Raw genomic sequence first — 22,642 nt, 5'->3', positions numbered from 1 at the left:
TAGCTGTGTGTGTTGCTTCCTTTCAAATCCTGATTAACTGCCCCTGCTTCCTCCCCACCACCACCAGCGACTCAGAAGTTTTATTTTTAAGAATTGATATATTGCTTTTCATAAAATATAGCAGAGAGGTTTAGACATTGAAAACACAATGAATGAAAAAATCAAACCACAATCCTATGTGGAACACTTGGTTATAAACAGGTATTACTCCCCAAACTGGCATAAAGTATGGGACACAGCAATCAAAGTCAGTGTCCAAAAATTGACAGGAGAAAAATAAAAGTTTTTGCCTTTGAAAACAAAAACAAACAAAAAAAGATAAGGGTTCAAAACGCACTGAAAGAATAATCCAGTTTGAGACTGCTTTAACTGTCCTGGCTCAATGCTAGGTAATTCTGGGAAGGATACCTTAGTGAGACATTTAGCCGTCTGTGTCAGAGAGCTCTGGTGCTCAATAAACTACAATTCCTAGGATTCTCTAGCACTGAAAGCACAGTTAAAGCGGTCTCAAACTGGATTGTTTCTGCAGTGTGCTTTGGACTGTAGTCTCTTTTACAACAGTGCTCCCAAAGTAGTGGTCGCTGGACCAGTGCCGGCAAGTTTCTAAGAAAGAAAGAACTCTGCCCAGTGGGCAGAAATGTACATTGAGAAAAAAGAATAATTGCAGAAAAAATAAAATAGAATAATTGCTGGTTTATTATTATTATTATTATTATCAACCTTTATTTATGATGCACTAGTTTGAGAAGCAGCATCCTTCTGTAAGACATCACATTTTAAAAATATATCACCTGAGAATGTGGCTAAATAGTCCCTGTTGCTGTGGCTTCCAGGTCATTAAACGGGCATCCCCTAACATTAAAAATATGAATATGTGTATTTTTCTTTTAAGCAAAGAACGTACTGTCTCTCTCTTCCTCCTGCTATCAGCCTCCTTAATGACTTTATGGTGGCTTATGTTGCTTTTCAGAAATGTTGTCATGCTTCTGTCCGCTGTTCTAAGGGCAAAGAAAATTCTTGGGTCACTAAATATTTCAGCAAAAACAGAAATGAAAGGGGGCAGCCCATACTACCACTTTCTTATGGCAAAATGTTTTCAGAAGGATCTGGTCAAAATGCCAAGGTAGTGTGCCAGTTGTTCAGGAATACAGGTCAAAAATTAGCTTCCCAAAGTTTTTGGCAGCACTGATTGAGATCTGGAATATGAGTTGAGGCCCTGCGGTTTTTTGAACATTGTTAATGTGCAGCAGCAATTGTTGTTGTTGTTAATAATGATGATGATGTGCAATTATTATTATCATTACCTGCCTCTCCCCATGGATCAAAGTGGGGGATAACAACAATGAACAAACAACATCAGTTAAAACACATCAAGTTAAAACACACATCAATTATATTGACAAATAAAATGTACACATATTAAAACAATCCACATCTAAAATTCATAATTTAAATTCACAAGTAGTAGTAGAAAGTAGTAGGGCGCCGTTTTTAAAACCAGGTGTGTGTTTTGACAAATTACAGGACAAGATTGCAGTGTGCAGAACACTGAAGGCTAACATTTGTTTAAATCAAATATTCTCAATGCTAACTATGCAAGATTAATAGTTGAATGTCGTGGGACGTACTTTTGAATAAATATATGTATCGCAGTCAGGTCTCCTGTTGTTCCCAGGCTGGAAGGAAAGCAGGTTATGAAGTTAAACAAACATGAGCCATGTTTATTTAATTTTTAAATTTATTTTAATTATATGCCACCTTTCTCCTAAATTGGATTCAAGGCTGCTCAGAAAAGTTACTCTAAAAAACAATACAATTTTCAAATCAGAATAAAAATCATCACATCAGTCAAAACGTTAAAAATACAAAATCTTTAAAAATGTGCAAAAACAGGTTCTGGACTCAAACAGCAGATTATAAAACCGCATAAAGATTGGGTGTGTTTAAAGGCTGTTTTCTCATTTCATTTGCTTTTTAAAATAGGTTTTTGAGCAGAGCTGCTGGAGTGGAAATTGGACAGGTACCATTTTCCTTTCATGGTTGTGTAGAAAAGGACTTTTTTAGCATGTTGTTGTTTGCCACCTGGTTGTGTGACCTGCAACACCTGCTGAAATTCCCTCTTCTACACAACCATTAAAGGTAGAGGAGTCTTTGCCAGTTGCAACTGTGGCAACCCTCGTTTTGGGTGATGTGTAAATTCACGGTTGCTTCATCCTTTACAAAAATAAGGGCTCTTCTCCCTCCACATCCTCCTGACACAACAACCTTGTGAGGCAGGCTGTTTCTGCATTGCAGGACTAATGCAGCCTGGCACTGCTTTAACTGCCATGGCTCCGTGCTATGGAATTATGGGATTTGTAGTTCAATGAGACACTTCTCTTGAAGTAGTCAATATTTGCCAATGATGATAAGCCCCGAGTAAAGGGGAGGGGGACTCTTTAAAAGGATATATTGGCCAAATATTTCTGGGGTGAAATCACTTTTGCTTGTCGGAAAAAGCGGCCAGTGGAGATCTGGACTTCCCAGAATTCCATAGCAGGCAGACAAAGCAGTTAAAGCGCTTTCAAAACGGGTTATCGATGAAGTGTGGACACAGCCCCATGGGAAACTCAACCAGCAGGAAAAGGAGGGGTTAATCCAGATTCATTAATCCGAAATGGGCGGGAGGAATGTGGAGAAGGAGAAGGAGGAGAAGAAGAAGGGGGTTATGTTAGTGACGCATCCGGGCTCCGTTCCCTGAGTCCGCCTCAGTCGGGAGAAGAAGGCCGGGGAGCTTCCCTCTTTCCCGGCAGGGCTGGCTACTTTAGGCCGGGGTTTTGAGGGGCCATGGAGGCCCTCTTCTGGAGGGGCCCGGGGCCCACTGAGTCTCCCTCGGCCGGCTCCTGGTGGTGGGTCCCCGACCTTTTCCCTCTCCTCCACCCCTCCATCCTTCCCTCCTCTTTCCTCCTCCTCCCAGCCTTTCGCGTTCCCCTTTTCCTCCCTCTTTCTCTCCTTTTCTATATTTCTATGCCCTCCTTCTATCTCCATTTCTGGGACCCCGAGAGAGAAAGAAGAAGGGGCCTCTCCTTCTTCTCTCCTATTCTTCCTCCACACACCCCTTTCCCCATCCCTCCTTCCATAGGAGACCATCTTTCCTCCCCCCTCCCTTCCCCATTCCTTCTCTTTTTTGCTCTTGGAGGGACCCCACCCACCATTTTTTCTCCAACCCCAAATCAGACCCATATATATATATATATATATATTCATCTGGGTAGCATTTGCCCTTGAGCTTTTCCTCAGCCCCTTCCCCTTCTCTTTCATATCTTCCACACCTCCCTGATCCCCCTTTTCCGTCTACATCCCTTTTTATTTCCCTCCTCCTTCCTCTCACTTTCCCCCTTTACTCCATTCTTCCTCTCTTTTCTATTCCAAACCCATTATCCATAATCTTTTCTCTCTGCCCTTCATCTTTTCTACTTCTTTTCCTCCACCTTTCCTCCATTTGCATACCTTTCTTTCATACCATTTCCCCTTCTTCCTGCCTTTCACCTCTCTTTTCTTTTCTATTACTCATTATCCACTCTTCCTGTCTCATAACCCACCTTCTCACTGATACTCTTTTCTCTTTTCCTCCCTGTTTTCCTCCTCCTTTCCGCCATTTCCATACCTTTTTTCATACCATTTCCCTCTTCTTCCTGCCCTTCACCTTTTCTTTTCCTTTCTTTTCGTTTACTTACTCATTATCCACTCTTCCTGTCTATCCATCCACCTTATTGCTGATAATTCTTTTCTTATTTCTGTTCCTCTTTTCCTCCTTGTCTTCCGCCTCCTTCTCTCCATTTCCATACCCTTTTCCTCCTGTTTACTTTTCTTCCTCTCTTCACCTTCTTTTCTAGGTTTTTCTCACCCACTTTCTCATTGATATTCTTTTCTTGCTTCTATTCATCTTTTCCTCAATCTCTTCCTCCTTCTCCCCCCATTTGCATACCTTTTTCATGCCATTTCCCTTTCTCTCTGCCCTTTGCCTTTTTTCTTTTCTTGTCTTTTCAATTACTTACTCATTATCCACTTGATATTCTTTTCTCACTATTGTTCATCTTTTCCTTCCTGTCTTCTGCCTCTTTCCCTCCATTTTCATACCTTTTCCATACCATTTCTCCTACTTCCTCTTCTTTTCTTTTCCTCACCCATTATCCATTCTTGCTGTCTGTTTACCCACCTTTTCACTGACACGCTTCTCTCTGATATTCATCTTATCCTCCTTGTCTTCCTCCTCCTTCCCTCCCTTTTCATACCTTTTTCATACCGTTTCCCCTTCTTCCAGCCTTTTGCCTTTTGTTTCCTATTTCTCACTCATTATCCACTCTTCCTGTCTATTCACCCACTTTTTCCGCTGATACTCTTTTCTCTCTGATACTCATCTTTCCTTTTCTTCTTCCCCTTCTTTCTCCATCCTCCTCACTTTTCCTCCCTTCCCTCTCTTTTGCCCCTTGCTTGTAGATTTAACTGCCTTCTTCCCTCTTTCTCTCCACAGAGGCTGCCCATGGATACCAGCCCTCCAACGCCAGACCCTGGGGCCCCACGAAGGGACTTTGCAGCCCCCACCTCTGAAGCGGGGCCCCCATCCTTTGAATGGCTGCTGGGGCGGCTGGGAGCAGGGGGTCGGCGCCAGCGTCTCCTCCTGGCCCTGAGTTGTCTGCCCTGCCTTCTCCTGGGACTTGGGGATGGCTCTGATGCCCTCTTCACCCTCACACCTCCGCGGCACTGTCGGGACCCCAATGGCACCAAGCTGCCTGAGAACACCACTTGCCAGGATGCCCACTGTCAAAACTGGGAATATGGAGCACTCCCAGCACTCACCAGCAATCCAGTCACTGAGGTGAGACATCACAATGCTGCTTTTTCCCCCTTTTTTCATGGAGCTTACTTTTTTGGACTACAAATCCTAGAATCCCCATACTAGAATGGCCACTTGCCATGCTGGCAATAGGTATGCTGGAAGTTGAGGTCCAAAAAAGTACCTGCTTTTTTTCTGCCACTCAACTCCCCAGAGTTAGTATCTCAGAGTGTTGTGGGGTTTTTTGGACTACAGTTCCAAAAATCCAGTGGGCATGCTGGCGGAAGGCCTAGATACCATAAAGGCATCCGATCTCTTCTGATCTTGCAAGGTAAGCAGTATCAGCTCTGGTTAGTCCTTGGAGGGGAGATCACCAATGGATACCAGGTATAGGCTGTATTTCAGAGGAAGGAACTGGCAAAACTCCCACTGAATATTCTTTGCCTGAGAAAACCCTGTAAAATTCATGGGATTGCTATAAATCAACAGGTGACTTGAAGGTGTGCAAACACATGCTGGCAGACACTTTTATAGACACTTATGTTGTTGTTGTTGTTGTTGTGTCCCTTCAAGTCATATCCACCTTATAGGTACCCTAAGGCTACTCTATCATAAGGTTTTCTTAGCATGTTTTTTGGGGGGGAGGGGTTGCCATTGCCTTCCTCTGAGAGAGATCACCCAGGGGGTTTCCAGATTGTACTCCAAAAAAAAGGTACTGCTTCCAATCTCCACTTTTACTCTGATGTGCCCCGTGGATTTAGTATCTCATAATGAATAAAATGTCATCCTTGGATCAAAAAGTTGTGGGTTCAGATTCCTCAAGAAGCACAGTAGGTGACTTTGGGCCCACCACTATCTCTTTGGCAGGTTTACCCCACAAAATTTGCTGTGAGAATTAAATTGGTGAAGCAGAAAGAACTATGTGTTCTCCTTTTGAATTCTTTGAAAGAAGAGCAAGATAAATGTTTGTTTTTTTAATGGCACACCTGGGCTACCTTGCTCCTAGGCCTGCACTGTTACATTCTTTCACTCCTACAGGGAGTGTTTAATTTTAAACACACACCCAAACCGGTTTTTAGTGCTGGCCTCAGTTCTTGATCCCATGAAATAGTCATTAAGATAGAGGAGGGTCCTAGCCATGTGCAGAGTGCCTACGAAGAATGCTAGGCCTGCTTGAACTTCCTCCTCCTCTTTGCAATGAGCTGTAACTGCTTGACCGTGTTGGTTGAAAACACTGTGTACATTTTTTATTTTAGTTATCATCCAGGTCAGAGTTGGCCCAACCATTTGGCAGACCAAGTCAGCTGCCCCAGGGAACCCTCCCATTTAGGGGGACACAGAAGGGCAACAGATTGTTCGTTATTCACCATATTTTTACTGCCAGGAAATAGAAGAAACATATTTGTGAGTTTTGGTCCTGCAGGTGCCAAAATAACTTAACCAGCCAAAGATACAGTGACTTTTGACTTGGAGGGGAGATAACTTTGTTCCTTTTGTACCAAAAAGATCCTTGTTGTCTGTTATTCTATCATTCTTCCTTCTTCTCATCTTCATTTCTCTTTAGTGGTCCTTGGACTGTTCTCGAGCGTGGGTTGTCCCCTTGGAGCAGCTCTGTTTCCTCTTGGGATTTGCTGCTGGAGCCCTTTTTCTGGGTCACTTAGCAGACAGGTAAGACTCTGTTGGAATATTGTTGGGATTGGTGTTAGGACGAGAAACTGGGGAGAAAGATTATCAAGGTGTAAAGCTAAAGTTTTCCAGAACTTGTCGTACATCTGCAGTGCAGAAATACAGTGGTGCCTCGGGTTACGAAATTAATTCGTTCCGTGGCACCGTTCGTAACCCGAAAAGCCTTCGTAAGCCGAATTGCCATAGGCGCTAATGGGGAAAAGCCGTGATTCCGTGCGAAAAAGCCGAAAAAAGCACCAAAAGTTTTTTCGTAACCCGAAAAAACATTCGTAACCCGGAACAATGTTTTCCTATGGGATTTTTTTCGTATCCCGAAAATTTCGTAACCTGGGTATTTCGTATCCCGAGGTACCACTGTAATGCAGTTTGACACCACTTTAGCTGCCATGGCTTCATCCTACAGAATCCTGGGATCTGTAGTTTTGTGAGGCACCTGCAGTCTTTGGCAGTGAAGGTTAAAGACCTTGTAAAACTACAGATCCCAGGATTCCTGTATTGGAAGTGACAAAGAGGTGGAAGTTGTAACTGAAAAAGTAACCTTTTCAAGCTCTACTCCTGACACATCTCAATGTGCCCCTCCTTAGCAAAACTCGCAGGTGATGGAACACCTAGTGGCAGAATTGTCTCCTGCATACAGGGCAGAGAGGCATTGTTGTTGTGTGACTTCAAGTTGTTTCTGACTTAGGGCAACCCTTAAGGCGAACCACTGGGTAGATTGCAAGAAATCAGAATTTAAAAAACATAAAATTGGAATCTTGGTAACAAAATTTGAATGGGAATTTGTAAGCACATTCTTTCTCCCAAATTTGTTTCATCTCGTTCCCTTTAATTTCTCATTCTTCTCAGCGAGAGCAGTTCAGAAGTTAAAACATGCTAAAGTTTTTGTTTGAGCCAGTATGGCATAGCAGTTTGAGTGGTGGACTATGATTTTGGAGACCAGGGTTCAGTTCCCGCTCAGCTATGAAACTCATTGGGTGACATTGGGCAAGTCACATGCTCTCAGCCTCAGAGGAAGACAACTGCAAACTTCCTCTGCCAAGAAAACCTCATGATAGGTTCGCCTTAGGGTTGTCATAAGTTGGAAGCGACTTGAAAGTGCACAACACACAAACACACACTAATTTTTTGTTTAGCTGAAGTGGCCACCCTCTTTGCCTTAATCATCACTGTGGCTTGCTTTTTCTGCCAGAGGAAAGTGAGATATTTCTGAATGGACAGGAGTAAGGAACAGTCACACACTTCAGAATGGAAAGGAAAGAATAAGAAAATGGATGGTGGAGTAACTTCTTGTGTTTCTTGTCTGCAGTGTGGGACGGCGTAGCACTCTTCTCCTGGCACTTGCTCTTGGCTGCCCTGCAGGCATTTTGGCTGCATTTGCTGCCTCACCCTCTGTGTTCATGTTGGGTCGTTGTCTCTGGGGGGCAATGTTGGGTGGCATGCAGCTTGCCCTCTACCTTAGCCGTGAGTATTCCTTCCTGTCTTAGTCTGACCTCATGCTTCCTTTATGTTTTTCCTGGGGCTTGCAGATTTGAATTCATTGGTTCAGGCCAGTCATCAGCTGCAATCTGTGGCATTGCTAGGGTTGGTATCATCCTAGTGTGGTAACTCACACTGTCACCACCAGGCTCAGATCAGTGGTCCCTCAGGAGCAGAATGGGTGCTATAGGACAGAAAGGCTTTTGTCTACTTGCTGCCAATGGCTGGAGACTGTCCATGTCCTGCGGTATTCCGGTCTACCTGCCTTCTTCAAAAGTCCTGAATGAGTCCAGGCACTATTAAGTGATGGGAGAGGCCTCCAAGAGTTTGCCATGGTGTGCTGACAGGAATTCCAAGCAGCCTCCTTACTTGCTCTGGACAAATGGACCAGGCTGTTCCTAAGATCTTCAGTCTCTGGAAGTCCAAGTCTACCAACAGAGAAGTGTAGTAGTACACTCCACATCGGAAGGCAGACATCCGCCCTCTAGAAATGCCCCTGGCTGCAATCATAATGGCAAGCCCATTTAAACCTTTCACTTTATCTGAGGGAACCTTTTTTCAGATACTTATTCGTAGAGAAATTAAATAGACAGTGAAAGGGAGTCATACCTTCTCTGTAACAGTGTCCTGGCTTGAGAGAATATCCACTGCTCAGTGGTATTATCTGTGCAGCACCCAGATCTTAACAATTTTAGATACTTCGCAGAAGTGTAGGGTCTTTTTTGTTTAGACCTTTTTAATTCAGGCTGTGCCATTGGTACTGTGTTTCCACCTGGTGTTTTATTCCTATGCTTTTGAACTCTTTTATTGTTAAAATTATACAGTGGAGTCTTGTTATACGCTGGGGTTTGGTTTCAAGATCTCTCATGGATAACAAAATCTGTGAGTACTCAAGTTCCATTAAATGTAATGACATAACAAAATGGTGTCCCTTATTAAAAATTGAAAATCAAGGTTTGAAATTTATACTTTTTTGAACATTTTCAAACTGTGTATAAAAAGGGCCGACTGTATTTGCATTCCTTGGAAATAGCTTGGGATATTCTGGAAGGCATAGTTCAGAAAATAACATTTCAAAACTGTACAAACAACAGAGGAAATGTTCTTCTAGCTATAAATATTCCATGCAGATTTGAAATGTTCTCCTCATCACATTTGTCTGTCTCTTCTACTACTCACCTGCCTGCTCTAATCTTTCTGTCTCAATCATCAGTTCATCAGTGTGGTTAGCCTCTTCTGCAGGAATATGTGAAACAGTTATGAGGCTCTCGCTGGACACGTCTACACTTGCCAGAATACTCCAAGCTGCCCACAAAGTATTTGGTCTACAAATTCCCCTTGAATTTGCCTATTACCTGCTCTCCTCCTGCTGTGGGTTTTTGGTGCTTGCCACAAACAATGGGTTACTGGCTTCCCATGTGGCACTCATTCATCATCCAGTGCCACTACTGAGGTGAGAATGAGGTGCCCAGCAATGCTATCAATGCTTGGTGCATCGTTCTGACCTCAAGGTGCCTTGCACCTGCTACGGTAGTGGCAGGCAGCTTGCAGGGTCCAAAAATGAAAAAGCAGACACAATCATCACTGCAAAGAGAGACAAAAACATACAGCAAAAGGTGAGTTATTTAAACACAGGTTAAAGGGAGGAAGTCCTGAATTGGGTGTGGGCATCATAAAGACATTCAGGATTCAGTTTGGGGTTCTGGCCCCGTGTCATGTAAACAACACAGTGAGCCCAAGGAGAACTCAGGGCAGAACACCACATGTAAACAAGGCCACTACTTTCCCTGCAGAAGAAGCAAGCCACACATATGATCGAGACAAGAAGGGCATATAGACAACTCGAAACATGGAGGGAACATAAAGAGAATGGTTGGTTGAAGGCTTTCTTTTATTTCCCCCCCCCCTCCTTTTTTTAAAGGGTTGGAACTGTGCTGTCCTCCCCAGCGGCTGCCAGTGGCTATGGCAGGAGACCTCCTCATGGTTGGAGGCCATTTCCTACTTCTAGGGCTGGCACTGGCTTGTGGCAGCTGGCGGGTCCTACAGGGTGTGATGTCCTCGGGGCTTGGGCTTTGCCTGCTATATGGGTAAGTTAGGGTTGCATCACTATAATCTCTCTAACCCCCCCCCCCCCCCTTCATCAGTCTTTCTCTTCCCTTAATTACATAATCTCTCCTGCCAAAAGAGCTCCATCTGGGTGTTTATTGTTGTTTTTGTTGATGATGTTAGCTACCTTCAAATTCATGGTGTGTCATGTAGTTTCTGAATGTAGGCAATGTGTTAATTTTACAGAGAAATGCCTGATGTGGGTTGCATTCTTACTGCAGAAATAATCCAGTTTGACCCTACTTTTACTGCCGTGGCTCAATACTGTAGAATTCTGGGAACTGTAGTTTGTTGTGGCTCCAGACCAGAGCTCTCTGACAGAAAAGGTTAAATGTCTCACAAAACTACAATTCCCAGAATTTCACAGCATTGAGCCATGGCAGTAAAGGTGGTATCAAACTGGATTATTTCTACAGTGCAGAGGCAACTTATGTTAACTGAAATCAATGCTTTTATTTGCTGTTTAGGGAAAGATAATGTTAATATCTACTTCTTAATGGTCAACCCTGCATGTTATGAATTTTGACTGTCCCTTACAGCTATTTTGAAAACTAGCAACACTCCTTGCCACCTATGCCTGACCTGGAGAAAATCTTAAGTACTCGAGTAGCTTGAATACTTCACTACTAAATACTTAAGTACACAATATTTAAGTATTTAAGGAGCCCTGGTGGCACAGTGGTTAAATGCCTTTACTGCAGCCATTCACTCAAAACCACAAGGTTGCGAGTTCAAGACCAGGAAAAGGGCCCAAGCTCGACTCAGGCTTGCATCCTTCCAAGGTCGCTAAAATGAGTACCCAGGCTGTTGGGGGCAAATTAGCTTACTTGCTAATTAGCTTACTTGCTGTTCACCGCTATGATCTTTGGAATAGCGGTATATAAATAAAACAAATTATTATTATTATTATTATTATTATTATTATTATTATTATTATTATTACTACTACTACACAGGATCCTCTATTGCCACACCCCTGTCTACACCTTAAGGTGACTATCCTTGAACAAAAGAAATTCAGGGACAGATGCCAATGCAAAACAACCAAACAAGAGTTAATCACAAGGCTCATCCTTATCTTCTGTGGCAGGAATAGAGAGTAAGGCTTTTATCATGCAACAAATTTTAATCTGTTCATTAGTGTGATAATGTCTGTTTCACCAGCCAACTATTGTATTTTAATGGCTGCTGTTAAGGAAATGATCACTGTTTGATGTCAGTTAAATGTAATTCCCACCTTCCCAGGTTAAGTGTATAATATTCTGCCAAATGAAACAACATTTAAGGTGCCACAAGACTTTTTGTTGCTTTTAAATAACATGCAGAGGCCTTTGTCTTTGAAAAATGCTTAGTAGTGAAGCAGTTATTTTGTAAAATAACCATGGGTTTTATTCAATATGAAGACACATCACTCCAAAAAGGCCATCAGTAAGCAGAGATGGAGACAGACTAACCTCCTTTTGAAGGGTGTTCCACAGACTTGGTGCCACAATCAACAAGTCCCCATCAGTTGTGTCAATACCTCCTGTATTTTTGTCTAGGGGAACACAAAGCAGGGCAGGATTGAACATCACCATTAACTACTGCCTAACCCACTCATGTGGTGTAGAGGTTTGAAAGTTGAACTACGACTCTGGAGAACAGAATCTGCTCAAACATGGAAACCCACTGGGTGATCTTGGGCAAGTCACATTCTCTGAGCCTCAGAGGAAGACTGTAACACTAAAAGAAAGAGGTTGACAACTTTGTCCCACCCAATGTTTGTAAACTGTAGTTCCCATAATCCCTCATCATTGCTTAGGGCTGATGTGAGTTGGGCAAATCACAGTTGCCCACCTGCAGTCTGAAGACAGCCCACTCCGATTATAAGATTGTCAAAGTTTGTGTCCCTGATACCCAATTCCCCCCTCACCATTCTTTCCTAGCTGCCCTGGATTTTACCCCGAATCGCCCCGTTGGCTTTTGGCCACTCACCGCACAGCTCAAGCCAAGGAGATTCTGATAGACCTTGCCCAGGGAGGTGGTGCCCAGGAGTCTGATGCTCAAGAAGCACTAGCTGGTAAGTCTTGAAAGATGCCAAAAGGCCTTTTATCAAATATAAGCTGATGTCAAGCTTCTCATCAGAGCACCTCGGAAGGTGGTGGACTCTTGTTTTTAATCAGAGGATGAATGACCATCTCTCAGGAGTGTTTTAGTTGTATATTCCTGCATGGGAAAGAGTTGGACTAGATTTCCCTCCCTATCTCTTCTAACCCTTGGATTCTGTGAGGGCTCAGATGAACTGGGCTACCTCCATCCTGTGGCCCTCCAGATGGTGATGAGCTGCCATTCCCATCAGCTTGTGCCAGCTTGGTTAAAGGTGAAGAATGATGGGAGTCATAGTTGAATGACATCTGGAGGACCACAGGTTCCTCTTCCTTGTCCTGGGTCCCTCTGTGCTTAAAAAAAGTTGTGTCAAGCATTGTGTGGTGTTCCTTCTGCCCTTCTCTTTTAATGCATCCCCTGAAATTCCTTCAACGTCTTCTCCTTTTTTGAAGAACTTGACAATGCCTGCCACCTCCCTGCTGCGGCCCAAATCTCCCTCCGTGCTATGCTATCCTGCAGAAACATCTGGAAAAATGTTCTCATCCTTGGTTTTACCACGTAAGTTGCTCCTGACATGATGTCCCTGGGAACCAGGCATTGCTGGGAGTGGAGGGACAAGATGGGAGAGATATGTAACAGGATGCTAGAGGAGAAAACCCTTTGAAGATGGTGGGGAGGGGGAACCTAAAAATGAGAAAGAGGAGCAGGTTGCACCCGCATGTATATAGTATAATGAAGTAAAAAATATTGGAAAGTGTGAATGAATGAAAATAAATATTGGGGTGCATCTGTCCTTTGTACAAGTGTTTGTATAAAGAACTGCCGATATGTTACACATACAGGTTGAGCATTCCTTATCCAAAATGTTTGGGACCAGAAGTATTTTGGAATACCTCTATTCACATGTACATAATAAGGTATCTTGGAAATGGGACCCCCAAGTCTAAACACAAAATTCTTTTATGTTTCATATACACCTTATACCCATAGTCTGAAGGGAATTTTATACATAACATAATATTTTAATAATATATTTTTGGCATGAAACAAAGTGTGTACATTGAACTGTGAGAAAACAAAGGTGTCACTGTCTCAGCCACCCATGAAAAGAGTTTTAGTTTTTGAGGTATTTCAAAATTCTGGATAAGGGAGATTCAACATGTATATGCACACAAAGAAAGGAATTTGTATTTCTCTATCCATGTCATGGCTGTGTTATTTTAACAGACAGGTGGAAAGTATATAATGAGCTGTGCTGTCCTTTCATTTTTGGTCTCTGCCACCTCCTCCTCCCCCTCTGCAGGTTTATAGCCCATGCCATCTGCCACTGTTACCAACTTGCATGGGAATCCCTGGAGGATCCGCATGCCAAGTTCTACCTCTCCTACCTGCTGTCGACCGGCAGTGCGGGCCTAGCCTGCCTCTTCCTGTGCCTGAGTGTTGACCGGTACGGACGCCGTGGGATTTTACTCCTCACCACCACATTAACCGGCATCGCCTCTCTTATCTTGCTGGGCCTGGGAGAGTGTAAGTCTCATGGACTGGCTGAGTAGAGAATTGGATGCTTGCTGATCTGTTTATGGTGGTGCTGAGTGCTGGTAGATCATATGAAAGACCTCGTAGTTCAGGAGTCATCATCTTTGGCTAGTCTGGGGACCAGTCCTCACTCTCCCTCTACAGGATCTTCTGCAGGCCACCCTTGCCAATGCTAAAAATGAAAAACAAATGACCAGAACTCACTTCTTTAACCCCAACCCATCCATCCAATTTTAATCCTTTACTGTGCAAAAAGTAGTGTGGTGGCTTTGTTTTGTTTTATAGGGGAGCTACTGTTCTAATTTTTTCAAAAAAGATAAAGTTGTTGAATGGTATGAGTAGGATTCTCTGGTGGCCACAAAAATAAGTGGCAGCCACATGTAGCCCACGTACCATATGCTGCCCAGTCTGGAGTTTATCAAGGATTGAGGTATCACATTCACTCTGCTGGTTTCTTCTCTATCTTCCCCAGCCATTAGCTAGAGAAAGGGGATCTGAGACTAAATAAAACCCAGAAGTCAGGCTGCAAACTCAGCTCTGGTTTGCATCCAGAGAAGCTAGATTCTCCTCCCAGATGCTTCTAGGAAGCCCCCACACAGGCAAAACCACTTATGAGTATTCCTTGCCGGAAAAAACCCCTATGAAATTCATGAGGACACCATAAATCAACAGGCGACTTTAAAGCACATACTCACACAACAGCTGATAATCAGTGAAAGTTCTCTCCTTCGCCTTGCATTTGTCTAATCCGCTTTTAAAACTGTCTAAGCTGGTGACAGCAAATTCCTATTAAGTCAATTATCTGCTGTGAGGAGGACTCTTACCTTCCCTGTCCTGAATGTACGCTTAAGTAATTCTGTCGGATGGCTCTTGAGGTCCAGTAATGAGAATGGATGACTTCACCATGCCCATTTTTTTTACACTTGCATTGTTGGATAATCTCTGGTCATGACTCCCTTTATCTCTTAAAGTAAAAGGCCCCAATCATGTGGTCACCTCTTGGAGAAGCTGTTCCAGTTCCTTGGGTCATTTTGGTTGAACTTTTCTGGGCTCTCCCCACTGTCTAAGGAGTACAACAAATACATCATATGTCTAGATCTTGGAGACATTATTTGCTGGGGCTACCTATTTCCAGCATCTGCCTGAGACTTCTGAGAATTGGTATTCCTCAAAAGGAACATCTCCAGATGCTAGACATACATGGTATTGGAGTGGTATAGTCCTTGTCCTATATATTCAGCCTATCAGTAGGTGAGCATAAAGCCATTAGTTTCATGGTTGACCTGTGATGAATCATAGAATCATAGTTGGAAGAGACCGCAAGGGCCATCCAGTCCAACCCCATTCTGCCATGCAGGAAATCCAAATCAAAGCATCCCTGATAGATGGCCATCCAGCCTCTGTTTAAAGACCTCTAAGGAAGGAGACTCCACTACACTCTGAGGAAGGAGTGTGTTCCCCTGTCGAACAGCCCTTACTCTCAGGAAGTTCCTCCTAATGTTGAGCTGGAATCTTTTTTCCTGGAGCTTGCATCCATTGCTCCGTGTCCTGTTCTCTGGAGCAGCAGAAAACAAGCTTGCTCCCTCCTCAATATGACATCCCTTCAAGTATTTAAACAGGGCTATCATATCACCTCTTAACCGTCTCTTCTCCAGGCTAAACATCCCCAGCTCCCTAAGTCGTTCCTCATACGGCATGGTTTCCAGACCCTTCAAAACTGAACAAAACTGAATATAATTACTGATAATCCATGATGTAAATACATCTTTTTCCTGTATACTTCAGTTAACAAGATAGATTCATTTTTGGGCATTACTGCTTTAATAGGCAGAAATGGAATGGAAGAATAGGGATGGGTTCTTTCATCACAAAAAGGGAGAGCAGTTCAACATGTTTCAGCATTTTATTTTTTTTATTTAGAACTAATAATATGCACCTATGAAATGAAATAACTGGGCCAGGTAAGCCACATATGAGTAGATAAAAACATTTTTAATGTTCTGGAGACCATTTGAAGGTTTCTCCCAAGTGATGAGTTTTTCATTCACCAGTTTCCACTTTTCTTAATTATTTTCATTTTGGTGGCTAAACTTAGCAGATCTCTGCTTTCTTAACATGCAGATTGGGGAGCTGGTGAGAGAAGCTTATCTATTTTCACTCTTTCTGTTCTGCTGCTCATGAATGCTCAGTAATGATCTTGCCTGTTGGATGCAGGCAGACATGGCTACAGTAGAATCAGCAAGAGCATGGTTCTCCTTTTCCCTAGCTCAAGCTTTCTTTATTGTATTGTTTACTCCCAGACACATTGCTGCAACCCAAAACCAAAAATCTGTTCCTCCATTCCTCCTTCCCCAGCCTTATGGTGCTGATGCTGCTAAAAATCTTTCAGCTAGACCGCAGATTAGGACAAAATGGGATTTGGGTGGATGTAAAAAATTGCTCAAGAAAAACAACTTTTACTATCAAAGGCTTGTTAACTGAGGTATGCCTGCATACATTTTAAAGCAACTATTTCTGCTTTGGGTGACAAATGTTTTGATTAGGTTAGTTCATTTGCCCATACATACAATTGTAATAATTTTCCCATGCATGATTACTACTGCTTCAATACTTGTCTCTCTCTCTGTGTTGCAGATCTGAATGATGCTGCACGGAGGACATTCTCCATCCTGGGCCTGTTCTCATCCCATGCAGCCGGCTCCCTCAGTATCTTCTTTGCCTCTGAAGTCATTCCCACCATTATCAGGTCAGACAGGAGAGAGCTGAATGACTTTGGAAAGCATGGCAGCGGGGACACAGGGGACTGGGATAAAAATGATCAAGTTTTTAGTTTAAACACGTTTACATAACTTTTACCTTCTGGTCTACCCCTTCCTGCAGAGTTTCTTTGGCTGAAGTTCAATTACTATTTGCCCCATTCTATATTTTAATTAAGCTTTTGTTCATTGTATTGTTAATCCAGAAGAGATTTTAAGTCTGCCTGCGTCATATTTTCTTTAGAGAATACACACAGAGCTAGACCTACGCTGGATCATTCTGTGATACTGTCACCATCACTATTTTAAACAGCATTCCTAGGTTTCAACATTTATGCCGGAGGGTTTTCTATGTAAACAAAAATAGCTAGGACCAAAAAAATACACGTAGCCTGAATTGGATTGATGGTGGGTTTTTTTACCCCATCTGATATAATTGGCTGAGACAAAGCATGTCTCAGTGCTGCTTTTCAGTCAGTTACAATGCAGTGAAACAGAAGTGATATGTTCTGGTTGTCATTAAGTTGGTCTTATTTGAAAGTAATTGGTTCCAATGGGGGTACACTGAACTACCCAAATATGCAGGATGTATACAATGAATTTTACCTTTCTTATTTCACTTTCACCACACTTTTTCTGGATTTTTTAGTAGAAAACACTCGATTCTGCACACAAAAAACACCCCTTTGGACTTGGGTCATTTTTATACACTTCAGAGTTTGCACTGGGATAAGAAAAGTCTCGTAATGCTTTTTTAAATCCTAGTGGATGACGTTAACACCCTTCACCCTTTACTGGCCTTGTTTCTTCTCTTGCTCCCTTTTCTCAGTAATTATGAACCCATTTGCAGTTACCTCCCCATTCTCATTTTTACAGACTCTCCCCAGCTCCACTACTTTCTTAGTCTAAGCTTCAATACTCTTACGGTAGAAGATTGTGCCACACATAGACAGACGTTAGTATGGGACAGAATTTATTTTCATAAAAACAGATATTTATGGGGCTATGAACCCACTGGTTGATCTTGGGCAAGTCACATTCTCTCAGTCTCAGGGAAAGGCAATGGCAAACCCCTGCCAAGAAAACCCCATGATGGGTCACCATAAGTCAGAAATTATTGGCGGACACACAAAACAAAAATAAAACACAGGTTCCTAGTCCATATGAAAAGGGGCACAGGCTTGGAAAGTACTTTACTGAAATCTTGAAAAACATGAGGGCAGAAGGAGTGTTTTCCAGTAACTCTGATGCCTTGTTCATTGTCACACATAACATTTTCTTCTGTTCAATGAACAGCATAAGCAGAGTGTTATGAGACCTCTCATACTCCTCAAGGTCCCATGCCCTTTCATGGGAAACTAACAAATGATAAATGCTTTACTACTTTGGATAACAGGTTCAGTCTCCTTTATCCAGAATGCTGAAATCCAAATATTTGAAAATCATCCACATGGGTGGTTGAGATAGTGACGACACCTTTGCTTTCAGATGGTTCAGTGAACACGAACATTGTTTCATGTACAAAATTATTTTAAATATTGTATAAAGTAACCATCAGGCTACATTCGTAAGGTGTATACAAAACATAAATGAATTTTGTGTTTAGATTTGGGTCCCATTGCCAAGATGTCTCATTGTGTACACAAGCTGACCAGACCTCCTTTTCCAAGACATATTATACATTTCAACCTTCTTTCCAGGAGGAATTTCAAAATGTGCTTCATTTTGAACATGACAGTGTGTACGTAAATGCAAATCCGAAATCCAAAACACCTCCGGTCCCAAGCATTTCAAATAAGGGAGACTCAACTTGCAGTTACTTATTACAGTGTTGCATGTGTGTTAAAATGCTTATACAGTTGACCCTCCACATTTGGTTGACTTCTGCAGATTTGATTATTTGCGGTTTTGATTAATATGTTCTCTCTAGGACTCTAGGTCCTCTGGCATAACTCTGCCAGATGTGACCATAGAGTTGTGCTGGACTACCTAAAAGTTCCTAGAGAAAACACTTCTCTAGGCATTTGTAAGTCCTCAAGCATGATTCTATGACCTTCAGGCAGATGTTGACCATAGAGTTACACTGGAGGACCTGGAGAGTCCTAGAGAGGTGTTCTCTCAGGTAAGTGGTTTTTCCACATTCATGGATGTCCTTCACCCCTAATCCCAGCAAATGTGGAGGGACCACTGTGTATGTTGAATGTTGATTGCCTTAGAACAAGGGCAGGAATCATGTGGCCCTCCCATTATCGGGAGACTGTAACTCCCAGCAGCCCTAGCCATCGGCTCCATGATAAGAACTGTTGGAATTTGCCATCTAATAATATCTGGAGGGTTATGTGATTCCTACATTTGAAAAAGCTCTCATCGTTCCGGCTTGTGTAACCAAAGCTGTTCTCTCCCCAGGGGAAAAGGCCTAGGCATCATCCTGGCATTGGCATCATTGGGAGGTCTAAGTGCTCCAGTGCTCCGGTTGCGAGAACAGCATGGCTCATTCCTTGAACATATTGTGTTGGCGTCCCTCAACATCCTTGCCCTTCTCTGCCTGATGCTGCTTCCCGAGAGCAAACGCAAGGCTCTGCCTGAAGGCCTGCGTGATGGGGAACTTTACCGGAGACCCTCATTGCTCCGCCGAGCCGGGGGGAGCGAAGGCCGAGATGCTGAGGGGGCCACCCGGCGAGACGATGTGCCCCTACTGTCCACACCAAACCCTACTAGCTGATGCATCTCTGCCGTGACTGAATTTGACCACTTTCCTCCACATTGGGCCTAATCCACAAGGGAGGAGAAAGGACAAAGTTGTAGTTAATGTGACCCCTGCTTTTTCATTTTCTGCTTCTGGTGTAATGTGAGAAGACACACAACTTCTTCTGAATGTCACACCAGAAGCAGAAACCCAGAGCAGCAGTGCCAATTGCTTGTGCCACCACACACAAGTCTGTTGGCAGAGATAGACCCACACCCTTTTGATTTGCCACAAATGGCTAGGTCTGAACTGGGACCATACATCTCAGGCCCACACTTCCAAGAGTGGGGGGCCAGACAGAACAACCTCAAAACTCCTCGTGTGTGTGCAATAAAGTCCTCAGTCAGCCTTCTCCAACCTGGTGCCCTTTGGATGTGTTTTTGGGACTCCCTGGTTGGAGAAAGCAGTCTTGGATACTATTTATAAATTCTTCACCTCTTTTCCTGGCTCTCCACTTCACTCACTGAAAGAGCTTCCTGATAGCTTTATAACAAGCAGAAACTGAGTAGTCAAGCTTGGTCTCAGCTGGGGAGGCAGTTAGGGAAAAGCTTTACCTGCTGGACTTCTGCCTAGCAGAGAAATGTTAAAGGGCACAAAAGCCACGATAGGTCAGAAAGTGCCAGTATTAGAGAACTGTTTTTGTTTCAACATCTATTCTAAAAGAACTTAGCTGTTACATCCATTTCCCAGTCTCTTGGGATACCTCATGGTTTCATTTATCTCAGATCACACTTTGAAATTTGCCAAAGGCTTCTCCTTTGTGGGGAGATAAAGCCTGCCCTAATTCATAAAACTTAACTGTAAATAACCACCTATTTGGAGCAGTTTCCATCATCATGCCCATTTTACAGATTTTAGCAACTGAGGTCAAGAACTATATTCAAAATCACTGGATATTTTATGGACAAGGTCAAAGCTTTCAATCTATGCACTCCATTCCTAATTATTCATCACTTTGATACAAATCTGTCTAGAAAGGGCTCTTAATTAAATCTTTTTTGCCAAGCTTCTTGAATGGAATTGGGGGCCTTCAGAATCTTTTTCATCACCTGATTTCCCCCCCCCCCCAAAAAAAAAAAGGCCTGGGGCTGATGCCTCTGGAAGTGCTTTCCAGCGATTTCTATTCTTTGTGGGCTTCAGAAAACCTATTTTGTTTGCTGCTCACATAAGAGGCATGTTGATTCAACTGATTTCTTATTCTGCCACATGACTGTATGCAAAACTTGACCCACCTGTATAGACATTTCTTGCCAGGGCATTGTCTAAACGATAACAGCCGGAAATTAACTATAGCTATCAATTTCCCCCCAATTATTTTAATGTTGGCTTTCTTATTGTCAAAGATACAAGGCTCCTGTGGGTCACAGCCTTCATTAAGAATATCAGCAGTACTTCACTTGGGACTTCACACAACCTTCCATCATGTGTGACTGGTAATTCAACTCATTTAAGCTAAAAGTAAAAGCAAATTGGCATCATTGATGGGAGGATACTGAAGATAAGAAGGGAACATGGCAATGCTGTGACTAGACTCAACTCCTGTTCCTCCAAGATATTTCATAATGCAACCCACCTAAATTTGGAAAGTGTTTTGGCTGCTTTTTAATCCTAAAGGGAAATGAACTACTGACTGTTAATAAGCTAAATACAGATTAAAGAAAATTCTTGAGAACTCTGATCAATCCCAGAACATTTATTAAGTCATGGTGTTACCTTTCATCCATTGTCCTGTATGTGTGCATCATTTCTTTGTTCTATGCATTAACACAGCACCACTATCACATAGCTAAGAATAGCCAGTGCTCAGTAACAGATTCTGTATGGGTAAGGGGCAAGTGTTTTAATTGAAATTGGGGCTGCAGGAGCTATGTGAGGAGGAAAGGCTTGCAAAATGGGCTCTCTGGACCTATTGCAGGAGATTCTGGAAGGCAGAAATGTTCCTTTCAGTTCCAAGTTATTTCTGATCTCATTCCCTGCCTCAAAGGCTGCAACCCATTTCCAGCTGGTTTAGACCTTCCAGAAGATGGATCACTACCAGGTGATGCTCCCACAAACTACAGGGGAGACACTTTTTGTTAAGGACATCAATGTGGGACCAACCTCACCTGAATACACTCAGCAGCTTCCTCTTTGCAAGGAACATATCGGGTGCATTGTTTTTTCAGATAAACCTAACGGAATACCTTCTCTCCAGCAGAAACAAAGTCTTGGCAACAAAAACCACTCAAGCTCATCTTTCTTCCAAAAAACATCTTTATTTTTTTCCACCCTCTTAACATTTTTTCCTATTTCTCCCTCTCTACCCTCCCCAGCCCTGGCCCAACCTGAATCTTTCCTTCCCCCACCCTTTCTTTTCCCTTCTTTTTTTTTTTTTAATTCATTCTCCCACAGGGAAACATGGCCCTTAATTCCTCCCCACCGACCCCCAACCCCAACCCGCCCCCCAAGGGAGTCCTCTCCCTTGCCCCAGGTTGCTACAGCTTCAGGTTTCGGTGACATTTCTTCAGGCTAAAAAATAAAAGAACCTGTAAAGATAAAGACACTCAAACAAGGCATATAACATACCCCTGGAATGGAGGTGGGGGGGGGGGCAGAGCAGAGAGGGGAAGGTGGCAAGAGGTAAAGTGGGGAGTTGGGGGACAAAGTGAAGTGTCATGACCCTGGAGAGGAGCAACGATCATTGAATGGAAAAACACCCCAACCTCTTCTAGAATTAAGGTTCAGGATGCAGAACGCAAGACTGAGCAGGAGGGAAAAGGGACTCTGGGGCTTTGAGATGGAAAGTGGGGAGAAAGCTCTGGTTGGATCGCCTGTCTAACATGCACCCAGAACAGGAAGCTGAGAGACTTGAGTCTGCCAAAGTGAGAAAGACAAGAAAAAGCAGATGGCGTTAACGTCTTGACCTGGGCAGCAACAGAGCTGTGGTGGCCAAGAACACCAGCCCCCATTCCACATTAACCCCTGGGAAGGGAAGCCAAGGAGAGCTGGAAGAAACCGTGCACACAGACATACAGACACACACACACATAAAATAATGGCCACGGGTGCAGACAAAAAAGCCAAAATAATGACAAAACACACTGAAAAAAGAAACAAGAAGGGGGAGTGGGGTGGAAGCCCTCCCAACCATGGTCCCTCCCCAAATGCAGAGCCACAATAAAAAGGTAAGAGAAAGAACGGCTTGGTTAGCCCAACAATCTCCACAGATGGAAAGGGATAGGGATGAAGGGCAGAGAGGGCAACAGGGCTTCAATCAGCAGTATTTGCAGGTGGAGACTTAACAACAAAATGGCCCCCTTGTCATTTTTGTCTGCCTCCCCCAACCCTCAAATAAGCCAGCCCTCTTTCTCTGCACAACATTAGATACATTCTCCTCCCACCAACAGTATTTTTTTCCATCATGGTAACAATCTTCATTTTTTTTCTTTTTTTTTC

The 22,642-nt window shown here is 43.2% G+C and overlaps 1 protein-coding gene across 1 annotated transcript; it reads left to right on the top strand.

The window, feature by feature from the left end:
- Nucleotides 1-2,701: 2,701 nt before the first annotated feature.
- Nucleotides 2,702-20,885, top strand: SLC22A17 (solute carrier family 22 member 17). Its single transcript, XM_042472835.1, has 10 exons — nucleotides 2,702-2,888; nucleotides 4,514-4,858; nucleotides 6,381-6,484; nucleotides 7,809-7,963; nucleotides 9,900-10,065; nucleotides 12,010-12,143; nucleotides 12,622-12,727; nucleotides 13,473-13,696; nucleotides 16,340-16,451; nucleotides 18,868-20,885. Exons 2-10 carry the CDS (start codon nucleotides 4,523-4,525, stop codon nucleotides 19,181-19,183), a joined length of 1,653 nt encoding a protein of 550 aa, XP_042328769.1. The 5' UTR covers nucleotides 2,702-2,888; nucleotides 4,514-4,522; the 3' UTR covers nucleotides 19,184-20,885.
- The last annotated feature ends 1,757 nt before the right edge of the window (nucleotides 20,886-22,642 follow it).

Source organism: Sceloporus undulatus, chromosome 6 (genome assembly GCF_019175285.1).
Source record: "Sceloporus undulatus isolate JIND9_A2432 ecotype Alabama chromosome 6, SceUnd_v1.1, whole genome shotgun sequence".
NCBI lineage: Eukaryota > Metazoa > Chordata > Lepidosauria > Squamata > Phrynosomatidae > Sceloporus > Sceloporus undulatus.
Note: the sequence above shows the minus strand (reverse complement) of the source record. Positions and strands in the feature narration are given on the sequence as shown.

Coding starts and splice junctions, on each gene's coding strand:
- SLC22A17 (XM_042472835.1), top strand. CDS start 4,523: ATGGATACCAGCCCTCCAACGCCAGACCCTGGGGCCCCACGAAGGGAC. Junction 4,859..6,380: donor CCAGCAATCCAGTCACTGAG/GTGAGACATCAC, acceptor ATTTCTCTTTAG/TGGTCCTTGGACTGTTCTCG. Junction 6,485..7,808: donor CTGGGTCACTTAGCAGACAG/GTAAGACTCTGT, acceptor TCTTGTCTGCAG/TGTGGGACGGCGTAGCACTC.